Consider the following 17,347-nt stretch of genomic DNA (forward strand, 5'->3'; position numbering starts at 1 on the left):
TGCCTACCGGGCTGATACTCACAAGATCCAAGGAACCCAATGCATATGACTCGAACGTTGCATAGCCGTCTGTATTTCCCGTGTGATCCGAGTCTAGCATTCTTGAACCTGGCTCGGTAAGCCGGTATTCATGGACGAGGGGGTAAGACCGCTCACGGATTCGAAATCGAGGCTGATGTTTGACCTGATCATTCGCAGGACACAGACGAGAAAGGCTACCGTCGGGATTCGGATGAAGAACCAGTTTCATGGAATCCCTCCATTGAAGTGGGCGTATGATCTTCTTGGGTCGCAGAGATATCACGGACTTTGAGCGCTACTTGATGCTGCCTGCCTTGGTATGATCGTGACTCGCGGAGATACTCTCGCTACATAGAAGCGACTCATTCCGCACGACTAAGCGCATCAATATTGACTACTCAGTTTACGGTCAAGAGGGCTTTCTACCTTCGTCACTTGCGCTCTCTCCATTCTGTCCCCTGCACTCTTTGTATCGTCTTGCGATCTTGGCATCATTCTATCTCATCACTGTTCTCTTATTCATCTGTTTTCTGCATTATCTGTACTGTCTTGCGATATCGGGATCATTTTATCCCTCCACTGTTATCTCATTCATCTGTTTTTGACATTTATTGTCTTTTATCTGAACATCTGTCTGGTCTCGATTGTCTACCATCCTGTCGTGGTGAGTTCTATTCATCCCATCTAACATGAGCCCAGAAATGCTGACAACATTGTAAGTGCTCGTATGGAGTCCTGGGCAAGCATGGAGCCCTGCAAGGACCTTCAACAGGGTGCATATACCTCGAATACTGAGATTCCGCGCAATCCACATGTCCTGTCGTCTAAAACTAAGACGGATGAGCCTAGCAGCCAGCTTGCCAGATTGGGCCGTCACCCCAACGCACCCCTAGAGAACCTTCCCCCTGAGCTCCGCGGAATCATACTGTCTATGATGAATTTGAAGGATTTGAAATCTTTGGTTCACGCATCTCCAGCATACCATCGACACTATCGAGATGACACCAACCATGTACTTTGGGGATCTATTAGAGTAACTTTCGGCCCTAGCTACCTTCTCCCTGACGTTCTCGCTACTCACGAGTCTGGGTCCAAGGCTTTTTGGGAGACACGATGCAAGGACACTGTGGATGATTTTCTTCGACAGTACCAAAACAAGCGACTTGCCTCTTATGTATCTTCTTCCAGTGAAGGGTCTACTCTCCAAAGAGAATTCCCACTAGATGAAACTCTCCGCCTGGTGAGGTTTTATTTCTCGGTGGCCAACAATCTCACACCACTGTTCACCCGGTGGGCATTAAGCAACCTCACAGCAGAGGCCCCCATTATCCAAGATATGGATATTCCTCACCAACCCTTGACTGAGACCGAAGAGATACGTATCCTGCGTGCATTCTACCGCTTCCAACTTCTTTGCAACGTATTTGCCCATGGTTATGACACCCATTTCATCATCAACATACCTGCCTATCGGCCCCTAGAGGTTCAGAGATGGCTTGATGAACTCTTCACACCATGGGAGGTTGAAGAGATTGCATGTGTTCATGAGTTTGTCCTTGTGTCATATTTGGAGAGCATCCAAACCAACTGGACATCCTATGAATCACTGGCACAGCAAGGGTTCATCGTACGAGATGAAGAGGAGCTGGGAGAGAGCTCTGGCGCCAACAGTAAGTCATACACTATATCCTCATATTTATATCTTGACAGCCATGTAACTAATGATATCTTCTAGGAGCCAACACCTACCTGTTTGGGACCGTCTCTTGTGGCCTTAAGCCTCTGCATGATGGCTTATTCAAAGAGCCAAAGAGAGTCCCTCTCGTCTTGCAGATTGCCGAAGAGCAATCCAACTCAATGCGGGGAGCCCGGTTTCTTGGAGATTTCTTCTCCTGGCTCATGAACCTCCGTCGCCTCCCTCTTCCGTCTGCACAGAATGCCCCAGCAGGGGCGCAGGCGGGTCACCCGTTCCAGGGTGACGCTGTGATTGATCCAGAGGGGGTGTATCCACCAATTGGGTGGACATTGAACTGGAGGCGGTACCACTGTGAGGTGTTGGCGTGGGGGTATGTCATGTGGGACGAAACCCGCATGGCCGAGAAGGGCCTGCCCCAGGTCCTGGATCCCTAGCCAGGAAGTCCCAATAGGACCTGGGGGCAATGTAAGATTAGGGGTGAGAGAAAGCAGGAGAGAATTGTTTGTGTGATGTACTGTACTGTACTGTACAAGATATGTCAAGTGATGTGAATGTGAGAGATAGCTGATGATGAAATAAAATATATTCAGCTCATGATTGAGTGATATCTCATATGAAGTTGCTAGCTAAACGAAAGGTATCTAAAGTAGATGAATATCCAGCTATGTCCTTGGGTTGCTCTTTGTGGTACTTCGAATAGGCGTTTGTTGGGAGGTTTACTTATAAGTGCCATCGGTGTGAAAAACACATCAAACTACCACCGGACCACAACAAACATCAAGGATCCTGTTTATAGCCTAGGGGGCGTATACTGCGCTGACATCGCTTTGGCGCCTTACAGACCTGGCATCAACTTTAACAGGAAGGCGGGTCCGAAAGGAGACTGTTGATTGGCCCTATATACTACCCCCCGCGACGCAAGAGCAAACAGCATCCCTTTGACATTTATTTTCAGCGGGGATTGTGATGAAACAGTTCATGTGTGGCAGCAAACCCATCTCAATCTCCCATGACAAGATCAGCCTATAAAAACTCTCTTTTTCTAGCGGGACGATTCATACGAGCGCATCAACTGGGGCCGGGAACTAGCAGGGGTTGGTTGATATCTCGTATCGTCGCTACAGTAAGCCGACTCAGGGGCACCCCGAGAAGAGCGGGACCCTCACAGCACATACATAAGGCGATGTGGCAGGCTGCATGTGTGAGACGGAGTACCTGACTCTCGTGGATAATTTTTCAACCACAGGGCCTGCGCGAAACCTTTTGCATAGAGTTTGTTTTTCGAAGCAAACCTCTCTTCTGCCTCATCATACCCGTCTACTCCGTATGTTGGGTAGGTATAGTCGTTGATTACCTACCCCACTGTTTTGTGGCTTAGTGAAGTGCCCTAATCGCAGACACATCACACCGTAATAACACCATTGGCCTGAAGAGACCTGACCCCGCTCGCTTCGATCAATTTTCAGCCGCTTTTCGGCGCCGACTTTTCAGCTGGTCCCTACGCAGAACCCAAGATCATGCCACTAATATCCTGGAAATTCCTCTTCGTCTGCTTCCATTGACAAAGGGGAGAGTTGGCCAGCTTGAAAGGAAAGGATCCGCTGCTCGCATCTCGGATCAAGACCAAACTCGTATACCAATCAATGGCTGCGACTCAAGGCGCGGATGAGTATAACCTGCAGGAGGCATGGGACAGGGCATGCACCTCGTTTGCGCAGACCACCAAAGTTGATCTCACTGCAAAGCCCAGGTTCTCCATTGACGAGGTTTTGGACCAAATTCGCGAAAAGCAAGAGGAAGACAATGAGAAAAACAACAAATACAGGGCTGCAAAAGATGTGATCAGCAAAACTTTGAATTTTGTCACGGTTCTAGGTGGGATTGCTGCCGAAGGCGCCAGCATGGTTAGCACTCATCTTCATATATCCTTTACAAGTGATATTGCTGACAGGCAAATTCTAGGTATTTGAGCCTAGTTGTCTCTGCTTCAATGCCATTTCTTATCTCATTGACACCGGGGCGAGGTACAAGCGCATTTTTAGCAGTCTAGCTGAGCTGTTCCGTCGTATCTCCGACGTGCTAGAGCGCTGTAAGATCTATTTACGTTTGCCCGCGGATGCGGTTGACATTGCGCTTCGCAAGATTATCAATGAGGAGCTGCTTTGCTTTGTCGAAATTTGCGCATTGTCAATCAAGGTTCTTAAGGGCCACAAAGTCTTCATCGCACTCAAGGTCTTTGCGTTTGACAGCGATGAAGGCGTAAGCGATCAGCTAGTTCGCTTGGCTACGCTAGTAGAGCGCGAGTCTCAGATGCGCGCAACTCTGGGTTTTGAATCCCAGAAGACGAGCGAGAGGAACATCATTGATACCAGAGATGGTACCCGAAGGGTCAACGCCTCAGTCGATAAGCTTCTTAGTTCTGATATGAGAAGAGATGCAGATAGTGCTGCAAAGAGGCTTCTAGCTGGTATTGATTCTAGTCTGGGCAATCCTAGCGAGGCTTTTAAAGTCATCCAGGCGTCCCTCAAGCGTCGTTTAGGTGATCAGGTTCTGGGAAGCGGAGAGTGGCTTTGGAAAGACCCCTTGTATACAGCATGGAAATCTTCTGAGCAGTCATCTCTCTCCCTCTTTGGTATATCTGGGGGTGAGGGATATGGCAAATCATTCCTCTTTGCGACCATCATCCAACATCTGCGAGAGATCCAATCCGTACCTGCAGAAGATATGACATACACTTCAACTGCATATTATCTCTTTGATCAAGAAAAACATACATCTCTAGTCCAGGCCCTCAAGGTCATTGCGTGGCAGATCGCCAAGAGAGATATTGTTTATCGCAAAGACCTCAGCTCTGTGAAGGCAACCGGTGTCAGCCAGATAGCAAGTCTCTGGGAGATTCTATTTTCTAAGGCATACAGGAGCGACTCCACGTTCTTTGTCCTGTTGGACGGTATTGATCAAGCGAACAAGAAAGAACTCAGAGAGTTTGTTCAACTCCTGACGGAACTGCGGGCGACGTCTGAGACCTGGCCTCGATTTAAACTCCGCGTTGTTCTCTGCGGTCGGGATGAAACAATGAACACGATCAAAAACTACATGGGAGAAATCATCTCCGTCATCGACGTGGCATCTCAAAATAACGATGATGTGGAAAAGTTCATCATCGATCGGATGAATAGAATGGAGATTCTCAGCGGCTCCTCCGATCAAGTACTTGCTCTTCGACGGGAGATTTTGGAAAATCTGAAAACCCAGACCCATGGTGACTTCGTCAATGTTGGCCTCCTATTACATGAAATCAGCGGGAAACAACGCCCTGGTGAGATCAGAGACATTTTATCTCGATCGGGAGGAAAGCGATCCGACACGATTGGGCGAAAGATTGAACTCCTCAACGAGAAGCTCAGTGAGGAAGACATCGCTGATCTGAACATTATTCTCACATGGGTAATATTCGCCGCTTGGCCAATGCAAATTTCGGAGCTGGAGTCAGTCCTTCTCCTCAAAACAGGGGAAGCCTCTCTTCGACCTTTGGCGGAGAAGATCACCGATCAATATGCGTCTCTCCTGCAGATTATGGGCAAACCACATCCTGTGACTCAAAAGTTCTCGCCGGCTTTGGACGTAGCTCTGGTTTCTGACTCAATTGAGGAGTTTCTACGAAATAAACCTGACTCCGAGGAGGCTGAAACTGCCCAAGACTTAGATCTTACTGGCAGTATCAACGATTCTGAGGTCAGAATTGTCCGTCGCTTCCTCGAATCGGTATGCGATCCTAAACTTTTCTCCAAATTTGGCTTCGAAGAGTTCTTCCAGCGGAAACTCAAGGGGAATACTGCTCGGGTCGAAATTGACACTGATACCGCACATTTGAGAATCCTAGAAACGTGCTTGGACGTGTTCAAATTCAAAGATCCTTCAGGTCTCGCTCTGCATAATTATGCTGCTTATTATTTCCCCCAACATTTGCAGCAAGCGGATCCCTCGCTGACCCAACCGCAACGCAAAATTGCCCTTGGTCCGCAGTTGGTCAGCTTGTTTACAGACGAAAAGATGATTAGAGAATGGTGGTATCCAGATCGAGACTGGTTCCGTACAAACTGGATTTACGATGATAATTGGTCTGAAGTTGTGTTGAAGTGGCTCCAAGATTCTGCTGTAACCAAAAACCTCACCGAGGATCAAAGTACATGGGTGAAAACTTTGAGTTCCAAGTCAGCGCCTGATGCAGATCTCCTCGAACGCGTCATCAAATATGTCGCTCATCTCTGGTTGGAAGAGGGTGTGGCGAATCCGACCGAATGCTTCGCTACAATCTATGGGTATACTACAAAAGTAAGACTTCGTCAAGAATGCACAGGCTCGTCCAACATGTGAAGCTAACTATACCATTAGATTGAGAACCGCAAGAATTCCCAAATAGAAAGATTGAGGAGTGACCCAGAACCCAATGAAATTGAGGCATCCCACATTATCAATACTGCTGAATGGGCTCGACGTCAACTCGGACTAGAAAGCTTGGGGTACGAAGGGACTCGCCTTATGGCCGCTACACTCAGGGAGTTTGATAAATACCCCGAGGCCATTGAACAATTCAAATTTGCGTCCTCGCTCCAGAAATATAATTGGATCTCGCAATGGGGTCTTGCGCTCTGTTTTGCTAAACAGAAGGAGTGGGGCCCGGCGATTGAGATTCTCGAGGACGCAAAGAACATGGTCAAGTCCGGTGACAACCGTGAGGATGATGAGTATCTGCCTCAACTTGATCGTGATCTAGCCAAGTACACCTGGGAGACCGGTGATACCGCCAAAGCGTTTGCGATATACGAGGCAATCTTGCGAGATAATCCTACCGACTACGAGGTAGCTTTCGAGATGGTGATTTGTTATCACCGGGAGAAAAACTCAGATGGCTTGCTCGAATTTCTTGATTCACTCAAAGAATCCATGGACGATGAATATGGTCTAGACAGACGGACGCGTGCGTTCCATATACTCGCCTTTTTTGACAAGTATCACGAGGCACTCCTCGGCCTAGTCTGCAACGACAAGACCTTTGACGCTGTATTTGAGGGCTATCAAACAGCTATCATGAACGCTGAAAAGCTGATTGCTGAGGCTGTGCTGAAAGAGGATGATATAGAAACTGAGCATCGGTTGGGCCAAGCGCTTCTCATGCAGAACCTTGGGGCTCTGTGCTACGAGAATGGCTCGGAGGATGCCGAGCGGCGAAAGCTCGCTGAGGATCAGTGGTTAAGCATCCTCCAGCTTGAAGTACCTCTGGATGCACTCTACATCGGGCACATAAAAAACTCTGTCTGTGGAAAACTCGCGAGATTATATCTCAACGAGGCGTGCCGGGATCCAAGCAACGCAGATAGCTATCTGAAGCGGTTACAGCAGTTGGCTTCGTTCGATACGGGATACGCCTCCCTCAACGGGAGGCCTAGCACATATCCAACAGAATTGATTGCACGGTACTACTCGCTGCAGGGCAACGAGGAAAAGGCCATTGATACTCTGCGCTCAGAGGTCAAACACAGTATGAATCTTCTCTCTGACGATGATCCACTCAATGACTGGCAAGGATACCATACTCTGGCCAGGTTTTTCATGTTCGCTGGTCAGGACATAGATTCTCTCGCCGCATGGTCGCTGATAACTCCACTTCAAGACGCGGACAACCAGACAGATCTATCGGAACCCGACACAACCAAGCAGGGGCCCACAGGGCCATTGAATGATGTATGTGATGGAGACTGCGAAACTGTGTGGAGTTTCGCAAATGACATCTACATGTGCAGAGAGTGCGACTATATGGAGCTTGATATCCACTGCTTGAACAAGCTTCGCGAAGGAACCCTCCAGAAACGGATATGCGGCAAAGATCACGATATGCTGCATGTACCAGCATATGACATTGCTCAACAAGAAAAGATCGGTGAGGGCAATGTGTTGGTTGGCGAGGAGATAATGCCGGTGACCGAGTGGCTACGGCACATCAAGGAGAAGTGGGGTCTTCAGTGATTCATATGGTGGATCTTTACGTCTATAGGCACTTCATGGCTGCTTTGAACGCCCTATGTGTTAGCTTCTTGATTCTATTGAATCGAGTTGAAAGAACATTGTTGAGACAGGGTCTCGTGATGTGCAGGCATCACCCTAGTCAGATAGGAGCCGAGCTCAATGTGCAAAGTTCAAGGTAGCACAGGAACTCCTTTCGACTATAGGGATGGACAAAGCAAGTACGGACAAGCTCGTTTATCTTTCTATATTCTCTTAGCACGGGACACATGCATGGAGGATCTCGAGAGAAAGGTGAGTATCGGCAAAGGGAAAAGCCCGATTGTTGTTGTCGTGGTGTTAGAGGAGAATCGAACGAAGGATGAGCTGCTGATTTTGTTACTGTATGCCAAAACATATAAAGAAATGAGAAGAGAAGCAAAATCTGAATGGAAGAGCGGAAGATGGGAACTTAGCAAACTGGGAGTGAGTCTGGAAAGTAATATATCATATGCCGGACTTCGACCGTGCTGGCGAAGTCGCGTCCTAGAAAACTACATGTACTCATCCATGACTTTACTCACCGAAATGTCATCCCAGCAGACAGCGAGTAAGAGAGCTTACATAAGAGTAAATCGGAGAAGGGAAATGTGACGAGTTGATTATTATAAGATATTTCCAGCCCTTGTAGCTGGAGACTCCAGATCCGGTATCTCTATCGCTCCTCCTAATCTATTAGTGCATAACGCTCAGTTGTGTATTACAGCACAAGATAAATGAGTAGTACCTGTTCAATGCTCTATAGAAAGTGATCAACATTCAATCAATATGACGCCAGACAAGCTATCTAATACCTCTACTTCGTAGACACTATATAAAAGTCCTGCATGCTAGCACTTATTTCCAAATCCCAATATAAGCTAGGTCTTCATGGACCTGCTCCTGGTGCTCCTGATGCTCCTGCTGCTGCTGCTCCTGCTGCTCCTCCTGGTGCTCCTGCTCCTGCTGCTGCTGCTCCTGCTCCTGTTTGTCCTACCGCTATAGCTGCTGCCGCTGCTACCGCTACAGCTGCTCCTGGTTGTGGAGGCACTCCTTGAACAGGAGCAGGCCAGTAGACCCCATTAGGGAACGGCGGAACAGGACCCCAGGGCATACGTGTTCGTCTCCCATTAGCTTTTGGAACACGCTCATTGAATTTGCCCTTGCCATCAAACATGTGTAATGAGAGAACGCCATCCGGAGCTGTAGCTGTATACAGCCTATGTCTTAAAAATGGACCATTGAGTCGAAGTTGTAAGCTGGGAGGCTGTGCTTGGTTCACTGGTATCACCGAAACCAGAACTGAAGTCCAGTTCATCATCTCCGTCCCTCTCTGGAAGAGAATTGTGCCATCTACGCCCGTCACAGGAACGCCGGCGGCATTTAGCACCGGGACTTGCGTGTATAGGTTCACCTCCATGGCTATCACCGTCTGGTAACAACTTCTGCCATCGGCCAGGATACTCGCGGCAAGCGACACTATCATTGGGGGTGCTGCACCCATACTCAGAAGCAAGTTCACGTCGGACTCTGGTATAACCGTTGTATCAGCCCCAGTATCATCAATAAACTTGAACTCATGCCAAACTGCTGGAGACCCAGTGAGCCGGAGACAGAGTTTCATCTGCAACTGATTAGCCCAAGGTGACTGAAATTTTGAGTACCAGCTTGGAACATACTGGGTAATAAAAGCGACCCATGCTGCGGTCATGGGGATCGGTCTGCATATCTGTAGATGCCAGATTATATTAGTGTTAGATCCGGGTGAATCATCAAGGGTATTAATGCGCACGATTTAGAGCCAAATTTCGGGGCTTAACACCAAATAACTAGGAACCTCATACATTAGCGTATCCTGAGAAGCTTCAAAGCCAAATATCTTGGGAAGATACTCACACCCTCTACCCAGAAGCCACTTTGTCCGTTGTACTTGGCAGCAATTTCTTCGAATTCCTCATAGATGAATCGCCGTGGCTGAGAAATTCTCTTTCCATTAGAGAAGTAGCTAACAAGCCCATCATGCCACTTCAGGCTTCCTGATCTGTATGCTTCTATCAGGGCTACTACGTTCGGAGCCAAGTTATACTTGTCATTCCCATCTTTGAGCCAGGCGAGCATTCCTTTGAGGGTTGTCAATCGTTGGACGACGCTCCAGTCCTTCACAAGAGGTTCTGCAGCCATCATCGCACTAATAGTTTGTTAACCAGTTAGAAAGGCACAATCTCACAGACGGACTAACTCTTGGTTTGCTTTTTCTTTTAGAAATGCCTGGAGCTTCCATTCAAATACCGCAGGCATGATGCCATCTTCGATCCGCTCCTTGCATCTGGCAATTTGTGCATCCCAATCTCTGGTCTAGGGTTAGCTTGTTGAATATAAGATAGTAAGTTGAAGTCAATTTGCGTGAGTGCAAAAGGTGTCAGCCCGAATGAACACTTACTCGGGATGAAGATCAGGCTCTTCATCATTCCATCCTGCTGGCGCTTGATCTGGATTCGTGATAGGATTCGATCCCTTATACTGCCATCTCTCTTGCCGCTCAACCCGAACTGGCGGAGGAACAGGAACAGTTTCAGCATAGGACTTTTTGAGATCTGCAAAAAGCTTTTCTCCAGTTAGACCATCAGGCTGCCCGTATTCAACCGCCACGGGTTGTTCGGGGGCAGTATTCCGCCTCGGATTCGATTTAGCGGGCTTTGTAACACGGTTAAGAGGGTCCTTTATCTTTCCTCCTGACCTTTTGGAGGGGGCGAGGGATTTGGACTTTCGCGCCATGGCAATAGTTTAGAGTGTGGCTTTGCAAAAAGTGATGTATGGAATGAGTGGAATTGAATGAATATCAACCGATCGATGGGATTCTGTAGGCATATTTATACGTTGGATAGAGGCTTGAGACACGAATTTCAGATAAAGATAGCATTTTACGGTGGATTACAGGTGATCGTGTGGATATCCGAATACAAAGAAAGATGCTGATGCGGCGGTTTCCTTGCCCATAGTTCTCTATTTTGGTTTTCGCTTCCGCCATACTGTTTGGTCTCTCCTTGGGCCAAATTCTGTTTCTGCTATTTACATACCTCTACAGTCTGCCAGATAGTATATTGAATACATGCAACGCATTTCATATTGAAACTTGAGAGGTTGCCATTGCTATTCTCTAGTGCTTGCACTTTCGAGTACAAATATCGAGCCCTCGTGTCCAAAACACACAAAGAGCCTTTTTGAAACAACAAGATTCATGCTTTCTCGGGCCATACTTGAGTACAGAGGAGCATAGGGGCCATACAAGGCTTTGATTGTGGCTTATTGTTACGAACACGTGATCTCCTAGTACATTAGTCTAGCTAGCTTTCCCTCTTCTTCCTTTTCTCTCTCTACGCACAATACAAGATTTTCCAGTCCACTCCTTCTTATGAGTAGTCGTACAGGATCATCTCTATCACTTATATTACCTAGAATAAAATTAGTTACGACTCCACTTAGAAAGACAGTTGGGAGATGACTATATGAATAGTACAAGATGATTATTGTAGAAAAATGTACAACAGATTTAGAGCTATTCCGAAATCTTGATAGCACTTATAAAGTAGGGCGATGCTCACCCACATAGACCCCGAATATGCCTACAGGGTACTATCTCTACATGTAAATATGCCCATATGTATCGTGATATTAGTCCAAGGCTCGCATGGCCTCTATTCAAGTTTGGATAAAGTACTCATGAGACGCTCCAGTTCTGGATCCGATCAAATTTCCCCACTTGGTTCTTTGATCCTTTGATACATTCAATCTTGACTTTCAGATTTCCTGATTTGAACTCTTTCAAGTGCTCGGGGCTTCTTACAATTCTTGCAGATCTATTTTTGGTTCTCCGGTTTTCGTTCTCTTTGATTCTCGTTTTTCACGCACATGTAGGATCAACTTTGGAACACCCAGTCAAGTGGAGTCAAGATGCATCCCATCAGCGGAAATATTCCGCCTTAGCAATCACACCTTCTCTCAGGGCACCAGTATCATCCTTCTCTACTCCGTGCTCCCGCTTATATTAATATATCATCTAGAATCTCATCGTGCCTACCCAATACTTAACCTGTCCAACGAGTGCCTCTGTCATGACAACCAGCCCCAACCAAATCCACAACCCCGGCACCGCCGATGGCTGGCATGGCGTCATCCCGAGTGATGAGTTCCCTGCCGCAAAGGGTCGCTACCACCTCTATATTGGACTATTTTGTCCCTTCGCACACCGTGCAAACTTTGTCCGTCACCTCAAAGGCTTGAACGACTTCATCGACATCAGTGTCGTCAAGCCATATCCGAAAGGCGACTCGAAAGGCTGGCCAGGATGGCGCTTCCCGGCCTCCGATGACGAGTATCCTGGTGCGACAGTGGATCACATTTTCGGAGAGGACTATATGCACAAAGTATATTTCCGGGCCGATCCGGGTTACAAAGGCCGATATTCGGTGCCATTACTCTGGGACAAGAAAACCGAAACCATAGTCTGTAATGTATGCCAACTTTGGCTGGTGAATTCAGGGCGCGCACTTATGAAATACCGCATCTAGGAAAGTGACGAGCTTCTCCGATGGCTTCCCACTGCTTTCAATGAGTTGCTCCCTCAGTCGCTTGCTGCAATCGACCTTTATCCACCCCATTTACGCGCAAAGATCGATACAATCACACCTTGGATGCAGTCTGAGGTTAATAGGGGTGTCTATAAGGCAGGATTTGCGCCCTCGCAGGAGGAATATGATAAGAGTGTGGTTCCCCTCTTTGGTGCGTTGAACAAGCTCGAACGCATCATTGCACAAAACGAGGGCCCTTTCGTGCTTGGGAAAGATCTTACTGAGCTGGATATCCGGTTGTATGCAACACTAATCCGCTTTGATACGGTATATGTGCAGCATTTCAAGTGCAATTTGGGTACTATTCGACATGATTACCCGATTTTGAACAATTGGTTGAAGGGCATGTACTGGAACATCGAGGCAGCGAGAGACTCGACCAATTTCAAACATATAAAAGAAAACGTAAGTTCACATTTTCTTCCAATTGTTATTGCTACCGGTTAATGTTCGTTTTGTTTTTAGTACACAAAGAGCCATGATGATATCAATCCCAAGGCGATTACTCCCATGGGTCCTTTTCCAGATATTGAGGAAGGGGTTGAGAGGGACTGGGGCAACCTGACAATCGGCTGTGTGAAGCACCCAGCAGTACTAGCATATGAAGCGACGATACCTGATTTAGAGTGATGAAAGGTGTTCATGCTCGTCATTGTTTGATTTAAATCATCCATTATCGAGGTCTATGGCCCATCGATTGAGGGAGCCAAGCAAATGCATAAGGATAGGAAGTAGTGAGTCTCTGGAAATGATGCTTACCACACTTTCAAATCCCTCAAATGCTTCCAGAATGAGATACACAGTACTCCGTACAAATTATGGCCATGAAATAGATGTAGATGAGTTAATATTGCATCATGATCTTGTTCAAAGCCGAACCCCTTCGCCGAGAGCAGAACTTTGTCTGCGCGATACGCCGTAGAGAGAATCGGTTATTGAAACCTTGGAACCTCGGGAAGTCAAATCTTTGACCTGGATTAACCAATCACAGCCCCGAAATGCAATCCCTTCAACACCCCTGATTGGCTTTTTTCTGCCAAGGTTTCCCGTTCCATGTCACCGCTTATCGAATCTAATCTAACCTTATCCCTGGATGTATCCCCTGAGTCTTGGAGTGGCCAGCTACTGCCGTACGAGCAGTGCAACTTTATGTGCTTGCCCCGCTCAGCTTATTTCGTTCTCCCTTTGTGAAAGTTGAAGACCTGGCACAATCTCTGTCCTGACGATTCTACAGAGTTCTCCGTACACCATGCCCCTTTAAAGAAGGATCTTGTCTTCACCATTCTTGCAATGAATAATGTCCCGGCCTTTCAATCGACACAATGCCACGTCGGTCCCCTTACAACACGCTCAGAAGCATCGTGTCAGCTTTGGTACATCTCGAGAACGAGAGTTGTATAAGTAATCCCTTCCCCTTTGGTTGTTCCCGGCTCGATCATCCATATCTATCAACTTAGCCATCCAAGATACCGGACCAAAGATGTGTAGGCTAATCATCCTCCATGCTTCCTTAGATCTTCACCCCTGTATCCTCTCAATGTGCATTCCCTGCAACACATTACCCCTGTGACTACATCGAAGGAGCATGTTGCTAGATGCTCGGTCGTTCCTGTGTTGACAGCGTTCGCCCAACTGGGCACCTTGCGACTGAATGCGCAACTAACATTGATCTCGATCTTCGTCAACAGGAACAGCACGTTCTTACGGAAGCCACTCGGACTTTGAGTTTGCAAGATGACACCGATCATAATTACATGTGAGCTTTGGGTCGGGGGCTGTACCACGTCATATGACCGCAGCTTGTGTAAATCAGTCATGACCCCGATACCACTTGCTTCAACCGCAAATGATAAGATATTTTTTCGTGCCCAACCTTACACAGATGAAGCTTTCAAAGGCCATCCGGATGTGGACACCTTCCCAAAGATTCAGTTCCTCGCATAAAGTTCTATTATCAGCCCGAAAGCCATAGTGACTGGCGCCTATACGACCCTTGAGAACAAACCCCAGGAATCTTTAGACGCTGTTTTGCTCAAATTTCTGGTGGATATTCCTGCCACCGTGATGGATTATCTAGAATCGAGTCGCCTAAAATGCCAGCATTTTAGCGGTGAAAATTTGCAATATCAGAGTTATTTCTTGGTGACCTTTTGCATCGATACCTTACCCCGAGTCCCGAGGCATTATCTTTACACCTGTGTGGGATTTTCACAGGGGTAGATGGTATCCTGAGGTACGGCGTGCACAAAAGTACCGCACCGTATCTTCACTTCAAATTATGAGTTGGCATTCCTCTTGACATTTTGCGATAGTGTCATGGCGGAAGTGCATCACCTCGATGCCCACTTTGCTGATCGAGTAAAGTTAGACTTACTACTTTCAGGACTCAGCCATGAACTCTGGCCTCCTCTATATGGTATCTCTAGAACAGCAGAATTTTTTGAATGACACTGCCATGGACAATAACGGGTTCTTCCCTGCTTTCTCACAGGAAGATAGCATGGCAACTGGCAATGGTCTTGGCTTCAATATCACACGACGGATTATCTTATCACTTGGCGGAAACATTCAGGTGAACTCCGAAAAGGATGTTGGCACTGAATTCGTGACAACTGTGAACCTTAGTCATGCATCCGAGCTACCTAACGGGATATATCCCCGACAGGTTGAATAGTCACGATATTGTTTGCATGGCGAAGAAATCCACACAAATGAAAACTATTGTAGTCTTAGGTCGACTCAGAACAATGAACTTGCAGACATCTCTCGAATTCAGCACACTCCGAAGATACCTCAATGCCAATCATGGATATGCTTCTGACCAAACCTGTGCGGCTAGGCAGCCTGGTGCCAATGATCAAGGCCGTTTTTGCCCCTGTCCGTGATGCAAGGCGAAGTCTGACATGATTTAGGCTTATCCACATGAAGTTTTGCGCTCTCCCAATGCCAGAGAACAACCCCAAGGTCAGCTGGTACACGAGAGGTAACTTACCCATTACTGTCTTGCGTACTTTGCTTCTTGAGTCCGTTCTATTTTTCGTAATGTGATGACCCATTTAGCAGTTACATCCTTCTTATTATGAGATTTCTTGTGCTGTAATCTGGACATAGTGGTACCTTCGTCTACAAGGTATAAGTATGTTATAAGCGTAATTGTGTAGTATTATTCGCTATTTGCATTAGATTTAGATACACAAGTAAAGCTTCCCGTCTGACTCAAACATGTGGTACAGAACGTGGTGTATGGAAGAGAGGTGGCTAGTCATGCCAAAACAAGGTGCCATGGCACACTCTAGTTCTTAGCAGCCTCTGAGAGATTGTTAGCAAATGCTCCATAGATCTCTGATCACATGGAATTGGCTTACCCTTGTGGACGTCGGCCTTGAGGTCGTGGGAGACTTCATCCTTCTTGTCGACGAGGGCATCCTTAGCAGCGGTGGCGCGAGTGGAAATGCTGGCATCGCTGTTCTTAGCGACGCCCTTGTTGGCCTCCTTGGAAGCCTCGGCACCAGTGCCTTGGATGGTCTCAGCGACGTAGTTGGCGGCTTGCTAAAAGGGAGGAAATCGGTCAGTATATGAGGAAGAAACCCAAGACAGTCCACGTGAAGGAAAAGTGCAACGAACCTTGACGGTCTCCATTGTGAAGGTGAGGTTTGAGAAAAATGAGGTTTGGGAAAAGTGATGTTGTTTGGAATTCTTTGAGATGGACTGTGTTTGTTGAGCTTGATGGAATATTCAATATTGCCAGAGCTGGAAGGGATATTTATATTGTTCTTGGGAAAGGGTAATGTCATTGCGTCATGGTCAAAGGAAGCCGGGAACAGACATTCAATTGTGTTGGTTCATTCCATCGTCCAAATCCGGCATCCAGACTCCAACCCGAATCCCACCCTTTACACTTTCGGACTTCGATGACGTCACCTTTGTTCTCGAATCGGCCTCCATTTGTGCCTAGATCTGTAGGTACTTTGTAAAGAGAACAACCTGGTAGCGGACCATTCTATTTGCTTCCATGGCTTCCTAGCAAGGATTCTACATCCATGCGCGCTTTCTGCATGCGCTTAGATATTTGATTGGTCTTTGTCGTCGTTAGTCTCGTCTTAATCCCCAGACTCTAGCCGGACCCACCAATCTGCCCGCATGACGTATGAGCTTTACCTCAACAAATGGATGCAAACTGCCAAGTTTGTCATGTTCACTGTATGAATGTTAGTCCGAGTACGGAGTAGATTACCTGAGTCCCGGTCATCGAATAATACTGTAGACTACGTTGGTCAACACCTGACTTACGATTGGGGGCAAATCATAGCACCAGGAACAAGCGCGATCTATCAATTATATTGCAGGTAGATCCAAGACTACATGTGTACCTAGATGTTGTCTTAGATCCTGGATCCTGGATTTGTTTCCATGATAGAAAAAACAAAACACTTGACTTCAGAAAATGTGTCTTGTCTCGTGTTTGGAAGAAATAATATAGTCTACGGTCTGCATGATTAGAAGTCAAGCTGTAATGTAGATCATTCTCAATGAGATCGATATACAGGCACGCGACAACAGGGATTGCCCGATCTATGTATGTCATATACATCTTAGCGCTGATGCCTAGTTCCTGACATGGGCCTATGACGTCACTCATCTCGAGGTTTTGCATGTGCCTCACAAGAAAACAACATTGATTTTGCGGATATTGCCTCTCCTAACCTACTTTTGGAAGCCTCCATCGGGATATTCGCATGTTCCTCCACGAGTTAGAGTTGGGCGGTATCTGTTCCCACGAATGAGAATCGACAATGCTGGGAGGCAACTATTTACAGAGACGTGCTCGTCGATCTAAATACTGAGACAATTACTCGCTGATCGAAGTTAATCTATCCACTCATTCAACGACAGTATTCGATCTCCACTGAGGCCAAAATGTTCATTCACTAATTATTTTCTTCTCTTCCAGCAATTTGCT

At 47.0% G+C, this 17,347-nt stretch overlaps 6 protein-coding genes across 6 annotated transcripts; 4 read left to right on the plus strand and 2 right to left on the minus strand.

Moving 5' to 3' along the window:
- Positions 1–766: 766 nt before the first annotated feature.
- On the plus strand, positions 767–2,151 carry N7457_000623 (uncharacterized protein; the record flags this gene model as incomplete). The annotated part of the gene is made up of 2 exons (XM_057171691.1): positions 767–1,691; positions 1,757–2,151. 2 exons carry the CDS (start codon positions 767–769, stop codon positions 2,149–2,151), a joined length of 1,320 nt encoding a protein of 439 aa, XP_057035594.1.
- Positions 2,152–3,360: 1,209 nt separating this feature from the next.
- On the plus strand, positions 3,361–7,744 carry N7457_000624 (Tetratricopeptide-like helical; the record flags this gene model as incomplete). The annotated part of the gene is made up of 3 exons (XM_057171692.1): positions 3,361–3,621; positions 3,680–6,052; positions 6,113–7,744. 3 exons carry the CDS (start codon positions 3,361–3,363, stop codon positions 7,742–7,744), a joined length of 4,266 nt encoding a protein of 1,421 aa, XP_057035595.1.
- An 832-nt stretch (positions 7,745–8,576) lies between these two features.
- On the minus strand, positions 8,577–10,534 carry N7457_000625 (uncharacterized protein; the record flags this gene model as incomplete). The annotated part of the gene is made up of 7 exons (XM_057171693.1): positions 8,577–8,590; positions 8,876–9,383; positions 9,439–9,488; positions 9,552–9,588; positions 9,656–9,947; positions 9,999–10,109; positions 10,200–10,534. 7 exons carry the CDS (start codon positions 10,532–10,534, stop codon positions 8,577–8,579), a joined length of 1,347 nt encoding a protein of 448 aa, XP_057035596.1.
- A 1,337-nt stretch (positions 10,535–11,871) lies between these two features.
- N7457_000626 (putative cell wall organization protein/glutathione transferase (Gto3)) lies at positions 11,872–13,017 on the plus strand (the record flags this gene model as incomplete). The annotated part of the gene is made up of 3 exons (XM_057171694.1): positions 11,872–12,270; positions 12,328–12,792; positions 12,853–13,017. 3 exons carry the CDS (start codon positions 11,872–11,874, stop codon positions 13,015–13,017), a joined length of 1,029 nt encoding a protein of 342 aa, XP_057035597.1.
- A 1,762-nt stretch (positions 13,018–14,779) lies between these two features.
- On the plus strand, positions 14,780–15,061 carry N7457_000627 (uncharacterized protein; the record flags this gene model as incomplete). The annotated part of the gene is made up of 1 exon (XM_057171695.1): positions 14,780–15,061. One exon carries the CDS (start codon positions 14,780–14,782, stop codon positions 15,059–15,061), a length of 282 nt encoding a protein of 93 aa, XP_057035598.1.
- A 618-nt stretch (positions 15,062–15,679) lies between these two features.
- On the minus strand, positions 15,680–16,026 carry N7457_000628 (uncharacterized protein; the record flags this gene model as incomplete). Its single annotated transcript, XM_057171696.1, has 3 exons — positions 15,680–15,696; positions 15,753–15,936; positions 16,012–16,026. The coding sequence occupies 3 exons, from the start codon at positions 16,024–16,026 to the stop codon at positions 15,680–15,682; spliced, it is 216 nt and encodes a 71-aa protein (XP_057035599.1).
- Positions 16,027–17,347: the final 1,321 nt, after the last annotated feature.

Source organism: Penicillium paradoxum (genome assembly GCF_028828445.1).
Source record: "Penicillium paradoxum strain IBT 22861 chromosome Unknown utg000002l_segment0_segment0, whole genome shotgun sequence".
Lineage (NCBI taxonomy): Eukaryota > Fungi > Ascomycota > Eurotiomycetes > Eurotiales > Aspergillaceae > Penicillium > Penicillium paradoxum.